Source organism: Canis aureus, chromosome 19 (assembly GCF_053574225.1).
Source record: "Canis aureus isolate CA01 chromosome 19, VMU_Caureus_v.1.0, whole genome shotgun sequence".
NCBI classification, from domain to species: domain Eukaryota; kingdom Metazoa; phylum Chordata; class Mammalia; order Carnivora; family Canidae; genus Canis; species Canis aureus.
The window spans coordinates 45,744,467-45,753,997 of NC_135629.1; the positions used below are offsets into that span (position 1 = coordinate 45,744,467).

Sequence of the window (9,531 nt, forward strand, 5' to 3'; positions counted from 1 at the left end):
GACTGGGGACCTGGGTCTGGTTCCCTGGTGCAGTTCCCTCGAGTACTTGTGAGAGGTATGTGCAAGGAGGGCAGTCTCCCAAATCATGCTGAGCTTTGTGCTCTGTGCACAGCAGGCACAGCAGATGCACACGCTGGGACTGTCATGAAGATTCCATAAAATCGAGCGTGCCAGCTGCGGGCACAGGCCCTGTGAGTGGTGGCTACTGCCGAATTGGTGAATAATCAAGAGGGTGCTCAGGTGGCCCCATCTGTATGCTCTGGCTCATGAGGCCCTCATCCCAAGACCCTAATTTACCTCCCTTTTCTCCTTTGCTGTGGAGGCTCCCAGCCCATATCCAAGGCCCTGAATCCTCCTTGTGGAGAGGTCAGGTCTGTGCCTGCCCTGGCTCTGGGGCCGAAGTAGAGGGCTAACAGCCTCCTTATCCTGCTTCCCCCTGATGGTGGGCCTGCCGCCTACCATCCTGCTCTCTCAAGCCACTTCCCAGGGACCGGGCTATCTATGTTCTGGCCTTGCCTCACATGCCTCAGCCTTCTCACTTATGAAGTGGGGATGCAGCCTGTATCATGTCACAGGATTGCCTTGGGGATCCAGGTAGTCCTGGGTCTGGTAGGGGGTTGTGAGGGAGTCCCAGCCTATGGGGCTGCCCTGTATCCTTCAGACTTGGTTCTGTCACCATTCCCATCATCTAGGAATGATGCCGAATGCTGAGACGTTTCAGACCAGTCCCTGGAGGTGGCCCTACTTGAGCACTCGGGTGGGCAGTTTGGCTGATGCTGCCCCCTTCTTGGATCCGTCCTCAGGGTGGGCTGAGCCTAGGTTAGCAAGGGCCTGGCTGTTTTCAGTGTGCCCCCTTGTGGCCAGAGGAGGCCTTGCAGGCAGGCACTGACTTTCCTGGGGCCTCATGAGCTCCAGGGTCAGCCTGTTGCTCCCCAGCCATTTCTCAGGAGACACCAGTGGCTCCACAGTCTCCCTTTTAAAATTGTTTCCCTTCCATTGTAGAAACGAGCACAGCCTCCTGATTTCATCGACCGCCTGACTAGCAAGAAACCCAGGATATCACATTTTACCCAGAGAGCTCAGCCTGCCATCAATGGGAAGCTGAGTGCACCCCATGGCCGTGAGGCCCTGTTGCCTACTCCGGGCCTGCTAGCAGGGACAGATGCCCACCCACCTCCACGGTTGGAGCCCCCAAGGGCCCATGACCCTCTGGCTGACGTCAGCAATGACCTGGGCCACAGTGGCCGGGACTGCGAGCACGGGGAAGTGGCTGCCCCAGCCCCAACTACATGCCTCAGTTTGCCCCTGCTGACGGACTGTGCCCAGCCCAGCAGGCCCCATGGTAGCTCATCACGCAGCAAATCCAAGAAGAAGTCCAAGAAGCACAAAGACAAGGAGAGAGCAGCTGAGGACAGACACCGGGCCCGGTTGCCAGAACACATGCCCAGCCCCCTTGGAGCCCCACCAGATGCCCCGGGTAGGTACCAGGAGGCAGGCCTGGGGTCAGGGACTCTGTGGGAGGACCCTGCTAGGAGCCTGAGCTGCAGTCCACACCCACCATTGCGCAGGGGGCACTGCGCCACCCCATGAACCCCTATATTGGCACAACCTGCACATTCAGCTCCTTTGCACCTTGTCTTCTAACACAAGGTCGTCTGTGCCCTGGAGCCTTCTGCGGTCCTGCTATGCCAGGTCAGTGCCAGGAGCACAGAACTGGACTGAGCTGAGGTCCGCGGGAGGAGACCATGTACCGGGAGAGCAACTAGTTCCAGGCTCAGCTCTGGCTGCCCTGAGGTCTCAGACACTGAAAGGGAGCAGGATGGGGCTGGGGTTCACAGAAGGCAGTGGGTGGGGTGCAGTACCTGGTTGGAGAAGACCAGCACTTGGAGCCACAGGGCCTCGTGTAGCCTGCTGACAAGTGAATTTTTCAGCCTGTGGAGACTGGGTTTGGGAAGCTATCCATATAACAGCAGGCTGTAGGAGTCGGAATGAGGTCACATAGCAGGAGAGAAAGTCGGGGGTCGAGAGATCTGGGATCACAGCAGCAGGATGAGGGGTGCAAGGTTGGCTGGGGCTGCGTGCTGAGCCTGAGAACCCTTGGTGGGGGGCATCCCATACACCCAGGAGAGATGTATGGACAGACCGGCTTGGGGTGGGAGGAGGAATCTTCACCCCCAGAGCCTGGGCCACCTTAAGTTCATAGCCGAGGGCGCCTGAGCTGAACACCCCATGTGGCTGTTAACTTAATCAGCATGGTGTGACCACAAAGATGCAGCTGCACCTGCCACCTGCAGTCTCAGGCTATGTAACTTGCTGCCCTTTCAGATTATTTCCCCAGGAAGGATCCAAGCAGGAGGCATTCCTAGGGCAAAGGGTGGAGTTACTTTCTCCTTAAGGCTTTTTTAATGAGTTATTCAACTACTCTCCAGAAAGGCCTTTGCCAGCCCCTCCCTCTGACTGGAGGGCAGGTGTTGGCAGCAGCCAGGTGGAGGCAAGGCCTGGTTCCCTTGAGCTGATCCTGCCGGGAGAGACAAACCCTGAGCAGGCCCAGCCAGGCAGCACGTCCTGTCCCAAATGGTGAAAGCAAGGCCCTGTGTTCCTCTGGCAGTGCCCAGGGAAGGAGGAGCATACTTGGCGCTCAGACAGCTTCAGATCCTGCCCAGTGCCAATTGGCCTGGTATCTTGTCCCTAGGTTAAGATGAGAAAGTGAGATTTGGCAAACCAGGGAATAGGTGGCCCAAGGGAAAAGATAAGGACAACTAGGCACTAAATACTGCTTTATTCATCTTGATCTGCGTCTCGCAGGAGCCTCAGATGTAACAGTAATGGCCGAGCACAGAGGCCCCTTCTGGGGTGCTGTGTGCTACCTGTGCAGGCAGCCACACAAGCAGGAGCCACCACCTCTCTTAACAATGGCATTGTTCTTTGTGCACCACGCCCCTCCCTCAGACACACTGGATAAGGTTCCAGGTCAGCGTGTGAGGAAGCGTCCTTGCTTTCGTGTCCCATAGGAGAGGGACACCATTGAAGCCCCTCCTCTGTGCAGTACTGTCCCAGCCCTGTCCTGTGATTGCCTCTGCCCCAGACAGATGCAGTGGCCCCCCCGCCTGCCGGGCTCATGGCTCTTACTCAGCTTCCCCTGTGCTGCTGCCACCCTGAACCCATAGCCCTGCCCCTCGAGGCTGCCCATCACTCTGAGCCATGGGTCCAGCCCCGGGTCCTCTGCCCATCCTTGTGCCTGAGCCGCGCTCCTGCTCAGTCCATGGGCCCTCCTGTTGCCTTGGCGTGCCTTTGCAGGAGGGCTGGTGTGCTGGGGTTGGCGGGGGGTGGATCTCAGCCAGCCTGAGCTCGGGCCCACTGGCCTCTGCGGGCAGCATGGGGGCCCGTCTCCCAAAGGGGGCCTTCTCCCAAGGGGAGCCGGGCCCCGGTGGAGGTACAGGAGGAGCAGTGGGAGGGGCAGGTGGGGAGGAGTCCCTTTAGGCCCAGGCCTGTGAGCCAGGGCCATGCACAGCCAGAGCTGCAGCAGGAGGGGGCCTCTGAGGTTTGCCTCAGGCCAGACCCAAAGGTGTCTTAGGTGCCAGGTGAATGTGACCCCGAGCCCTGGTTTCCCTATTTGGTCTCTTACCTGGCGAAGATCTCAAAAGGGCTAAATGAGGTGATACTGACGGGGCCCACAAAGCAGAACACTCTGGAAGGTGTACCTCATGCAAAGCACATGTGGTAGAAGCATGGACTAAACTGTCACGTGTGGGTTCATTGGGCTGCAGCCCCAAGAGGTGGGAGAGGTGTGCTCCATCCGCTGGTGAGAGTCCTGCGGCACAGGGATTCCCAGGTGGGCTGCATCTGAGAGGACACAGTGTGTATTGAGGATGCACTGCACAGTGATAAAATCTCTTCTGTGCCGGGAAGAAAGGCTGCCTGAAGGAAGCCCCTGGGAAATAGACTAGATTGTGGTTTTGGTCATCTGTCCCCCCCACCCTCCACCCCAAGCGCTGTGGACGGTCTCGTGTCCTCCGGTTCCACCTAGTGGGTGGCCTGGGGTGCTGGCAGGAGCAAGGGCTTTCCCAGGCAGCCTCAAGGCCAGAGACCAGGACACCCTAAGGACTTGGTTGGGCAAGGGCGTTGCTTGTTTTCAGAGTAATGGCCTTTTACATGCAGTCAGTGGAGGCAGCAGGGGCTCTGGGTGGGTCCAGCTCTGGACAGGCTGCCCAGGCGCTGGCCCCGTGATTAACTTGTCCTAGCAGCTGCCTGCTGAAAACGTGCATGCGCCACATCTGGACTCTCTACACGTCCCAGGATTGTGGTTTGGAGACACACCTTGTGTTTGGCTGTGTTGCTTCTGGGTCCAGTGAAGCTCCCGAGGCGGCACCAGCCCGGCCATCAGATTCCCTCTGCCCATCCCGACCCCCTTCTGTTATCTCTCCAGGTCCTGCAGATAACAGACCTGTTATAGAATTCGGTATGGGCTTAGAAGATGGTGTGCATTTGCTCTTTTTTTGTAGGTTTGAATGGGACTTGCAACAGCTCAAGTGTCCCCACATCAACCTCAGAGACACCCGACTACTTGCTGTGAGTACTTCCCTGGCTGGCCTCCCACCCTCTCCCCACCCTGCACTCTCCCCTGCACTGCAGGTTAGTAGAGGGAGGACTGACTTCATGTTTTTGTGTGGGAATTCTCACAATTCTCAACAATTCTCCCCCGTCCTAGTGCCAGGCTCCTGCTGAAGCCAGTAGGTCACCCACAGGGTGAGGGCCGGGGGGTGGGGGGGTGGGCCAGCCACGCAACTATGGGCACTCCAGCCTCTCCCCAGCAGCCTCCTGAGCCCCTCCGACCCCTCTTTGTCTCTCCTCAGAAAATATGCCACCATTTCCTCCTCGGAGCAGCGCCAAAGCTACAAGAATGACTTTAATGCTGAGTATAGCGAGTACCGCGACCTGCACGCTCGCATTGAGCAGATCACACGGCGCTTCACGCAGCTGGATGCCCAACTCCGGCAGCTCTCCCAGGGCTCTGAGGAATACGAGGTAGAGCCCCATGCTATGCGCACTCATCCCTGCACTCTGCACCCGACCTGGGTGAGACAGGCCCATTTCTCATGGGTGCAGCCAAACCCAAGGCCTCCAACCCCACCCGTGGCCCCAGAGCCTGGCCGCTGCCCCTCCCAGGTGAAAAGGCCTGCCACGCTCTGCCAGTGTTTCTCCCTGTCATAGCCCGCCAGGCAGCTGTCCCTGGCCGTTGGCATGGTTTGGGTCCGTCCACAGGGCTCTGCCCTGGGAGTCCACAGGCTCTCAGGCCCAGCTCAGCCTCCCGTGCAATGGGGACACTGGCGACCGAGTCTGCAGTTGGGAGATGACCTGTTGGGGCAGGGGTGGTATTCAGAGCAACTGAAACAGCCAGGCCCTACAGGATTGGGTCACATGGGTCCCCCCCCTGCAAGAGTGCCTGGGGTCCTCTCTGCGGCTCACAGCCCATCCATGCTGTCAGAGCCATAGGGGGAGGGGCTGCAGAGTCCCAGTGGCCCCCTTACTAGGAGTCCCTCACCCTCTGATCAAAGGCACATGGGTTCCCTAAGCCGGCCCAAATTGGGAGCTCAGTGTGGGGGTGTGTAGGGGGAGCTCCAGTCTTGCTCACCAGCCTCCCTCATGCCATCTTTCAGAGCTAGTCTGATTAATTGGAGTGTTGGAGTCTGCCTCCCCTCGTGGGGTCCACTTTGGTTTCCAGAGGAAACAGCTCCTAACTGAAGAAGTGATGAGGGCTCTGAGGAGTCCCGGGGTCTCGCTCTCCTCCCTTCTGCAGCCCCCACATGGACATTCCCTAGTATCCCCCTGCACCCCTAGGTGGTTGGGACAGTGGTGGGGGGGGGGTGTTCTTTGCTTGACCTTAAACACTGGAAGGGCTGCCTCCTCCCTCCCACAGCTGTGACCAGCCCCTCCCACTCTGCTGCCATTGTGCTTGTCCCTGAGGCTGGGTCCCTGGCCCTCACTCCCCTGGCCCAGCTCATCCTCCCCCACCTCCTGCCCTGCTTATCCTCCACCCCCACCCCCACCCCCACCCCAGCCTGGGCCTGCCTGTCTTTACTTTGGTCAGCTTCTCTCAGGCCATGCTGAGGCTATTGTCTCAAGGCTGGTGGTGACTCTGCAGGTCACAGGTTATCAGGGGAGAAGGGGTCACTCAGTGGGGGTCTCCTGCAGGCAAGGACATTGTTCGCTTTCTCTTTTGTTTTTCCTCCAGACTACTCGGGGTCAGATTTTGCAGGAATATCGAAAAATCAAAAAGGTAAGTCTCCACCCTTGTGGGGGGTGGGGTGGGGTCAGACTAAGCTGTCTCAAGGTGAGCAGCACTGCAGTCAGGGAAGGGATAGAGGGAAGGAAGAGCCTTGCCTGGGTTGGGGTCTCAGGTCCTCAGAGCAGCTCCTGTGCCCCAATCCCCCATTTACAGCAGAGGAGCTCAGCCCATCCCTCCCTTGGCGCCCCAGCACCCTCCAGCACTCCCCCTCCTTGGTGGGTGCAGCCCCCGGGATCTTTCCAGCTCTTTCCAAGGTCAAGGGAGGAGCTGAAGTTCCCCACCCCCAGCTGCCGGTCTGGCAGGAATGCCTCCTCAGGGCTCTATCAGTTCTTGTTCCGAAGGCCACTAGCTGTGGGTTCGCCACGTGTGTGCCCCCATGTGCCAGGGCATTTCTCTGCCAGCCAGGCCCGAGCCCGGGAAGGAGGCTTCATGACAGTCTTGCCTCTGACCCTCATCCAGGCAGTGACCCTGATTCCCAGGATGAGGCTTGGGGAGGGACAGGCCTAGGCTCTGGCCTGAGGTAGAGGAAGGGTTCTTGTCATTCCTGGTGGGCACTGGCCTACAGGCAGGAGGAGGGGGAGCCTAAGCTGGCCCAAGGCTGGCACGCTTCACGCAGGGCAGTATGGCCATGCTCTGGGATGCCAGCTGCTTGTAGGATGTGGCTCAGCCCTGCCACTCTCTTGCAGACCAATACCAACTACAGCCAGGAGAAGCACCGCTGCGAGTACCTGCACAGCAAGCTGGCCCACATCAAGAGGCTCATTGCCGAGTATGACCAGCGGCAGCTGCAGGCCTGGCCCTAGCCTGAGGCCACAGGGCAGGAGGTCCTGCTTGGCTAGCCAGGCCAGCTCCCCTTGCCGGGCTGACCCTTCTGGATGGTGGGGGAGTTGGGGGCGGGTGGGGGGGGAGCTACGGAGCGGAAAAAGAGATTTATTTAAAAAAAAAAAATAAACCCAAGGAAGACATGTTCATCTGAGCCAGCAACGCGGCTTTCAGGGGAGCCCCTGCAGACCTGATGCCTGCAGGTCACAGATCCCGGGGGCCAGGCGTCTCGTCCCCCCCACCCCCCCCACACACACACCTGGGATGGGCTCCTCAGGAAGCCCACCTCCTCTCCTACCCTATCACAGCCCGAGGGGCTTCAGCTTCCCCTCATGAAAGACTCCCAGGCCAACCCGCCTGCCTTTTCTAGTTTTATACAAAAACAGCCACTTTTAGCTACTGCTTATGAGACTTCAGTCTATTTTTGTATGAGAGAGAAAGCATCTTTTCTAAACCTGTGCCTCCCCTCCTTGGACACCAGGGTCCAGATGCCGCCCTGTGTCCTTCCTGCAGTATTACAGATGCCATCTGAAAGTTGTTCCTGAGGACTGAGGAGGGAACCAAGGGGGAGAGGGGGGCACAGCCAGCTCGGCTCCCGCCCCGCCCCAGGCCCTCCCTACAGTCCCGGCCTCTCCTCCCCGCCTAGGCAAGGATGGGGTCTGCTCTAAGGGGGTAGAGGCCCGCCCAGGTCTATTTCGAGAACTCCAGCTGGCCCTGAGCAGCTGCTGAGAGCTGCAGGGGCAGAACAGCTCTCAGCCCACCAGGCCTGCCCTGCTATTTCAGTCCCTCAGCTGTAGGGGGTCACTGGGGGTTTTCTGTGCTACGAGCTCACGCTGCAACAACAGTGTCGGATTTTATTTTATTATGTTCTCAATTTTCCCCCTTTGCTGCTGCTTTTCTTTTCGCGCCGAGACCGTGTGGTCTCCATGCTGTTGACCTCACTCCATCCCTCAGTCCGCTTGTGGGTCTTGGGGTCATCTTAGCAGAGCCACCACAGGGTTTGCACTCAGGGAGGGGCTGGGGGTCATTGGGGTCAGGGGACCCCCCCGAGAGCGAGTTCAGAAAACGCACCCTATCTGCCCACTCTGGGGGCATGGGATCCATGGACAACATAATTGCTGCTTAGTAGCTGTGCCTAGTCTAGTGTCCCCCCAGTCTAGTGTCGGGGGGCCACACACGCATGTGCGTGTGTGTGCGCGCTCATGCATGCGTGTATATGTGCGTGCGTGTATGTGTGTGTGTGTGTGTGTGTGTGTGTGTGTGTGTGAGGGGGGGGGCGCTGCCAGGGTGCAGTGGGGCCTGAAGTGTATGTTCACATTCAGGGCCACATTCAGCAAAGCCACCCAGGACTGGGGAAGGTGGAGGGAGTGGCTGCAACCTGGAGCCTGGGGCTCAAAAACTGGGGTGGGTGGGGGGTGCTGCCGCCAACAGTAGTGAGGCGGGGAGAGCAGAATGCTCAGGTAGACGTGTCTATTTTTCTAAGCCATGGGGCTGCCTCCTAATGGCTTCCCAAAGAGCAAGTGCCCGAGTGGAGGCACCTGCAGTTTGCCCACCCCACCCCACAGGCCCCTTCCTTGGGCCCCCTGGGGTGCCCGGAGCACCAAGGGAGCCCATCCTTCATGTTTCAATAGCTGTTGTTTTGTTTTTCATTTGGGATGGAGTGGGGGAAGGGCCGAGCAGACCCCAGGGACCCCCGAGTTCTGCAGACAGCCGTGTGGTGTGCGCAGACTGTACTCAGCTGGACGCGCAGACTCGGCCGAAGGATTATTTAAGGAGGCTGCAGCCACAGGGCTGACCCGGTCCTCTGCCCTGGGAACCAGTTCAAGGGACTCTCAGTTGAATTTCCTTTTTGTTGTTGGCTTTTTGTTGTTTTTTGTTGTTGTTGTTTTTCTCCTTTTAAGGAATTATGAAGCTAAGAAAAGTTTTGTGCTTTGGGGGTTGATGGACAAAAGTTCTAGCTGATTAACTATGGTCTAACTTATTGATACTGTGTTTTTCCCCCCTTTTAATATTGTACTGTGGAGAAAAACTATTTTGAGCCATGGAGTTGGTGTTTACAAGAACTTTTCACTTTTGCCAAAATGTTACGATTGAAAGGCATCCGCGTCTTCAGTTTCCTAATATTTTCTTAAAAGAACTAGTGTCCTTTTTGTACACTAAACAGGTGAATGCTGATTTTTTCAACATACAATAAATTTCACTGAACCAAACCTAGCAGCCCCAAGTGCCTGGGTGTGTTTGTGTCCATCCCAGCCAGGGCCTCCTGGCCCCATGGGGGGGTAGGCTGGGGTCAGGAGAAGACTGGGCCCTGGAGCAGCCATGGTGATGAGCAGGTGTGGGGCGGGGGCGCAGGGAGGTGGCCAGGTGAGGCTGGCAGGCTGAGGCGATGGGCCCTGCCCAAGCCAGGGCATGAGGCCAGACCG

General features: G+C 58.2%; 1 protein-coding gene across 2 annotated transcripts in view; it reads left to right on the plus strand.

Moving 5' to 3' along the window:
• The window catches only part of ELL (elongation factor for RNA polymerase II), a 79,441-nt gene extending 70,119 nt beyond the window's left edge, over window positions 1-9,322 (plus strand). For both annotated transcript variants that reach the window (XM_077859352.1, XM_077859351.1), the window contains exons 8-12: window positions 1,003-1,477; window positions 4,503-4,569; window positions 4,854-5,025; window positions 6,233-6,277; window positions 6,973-9,322. In XM_077859352.1, the coding sequence (XP_077715478.1) occupies window positions 1,003-1,477; window positions 4,503-4,569; window positions 4,854-5,025; window positions 6,233-6,277; window positions 6,973-7,089 (876 nt within the window). In that variant the 3' untranslated portion in view covers window positions 7,090-9,322. The remainder of the gene's footprint in view (window positions 1-1,002; window positions 1,478-4,502; window positions 4,570-4,853; window positions 5,026-6,232; window positions 6,278-6,972) is intronic.
• The last annotated feature ends 209 nt before the right edge of the window (window positions 9,323-9,531 follow it).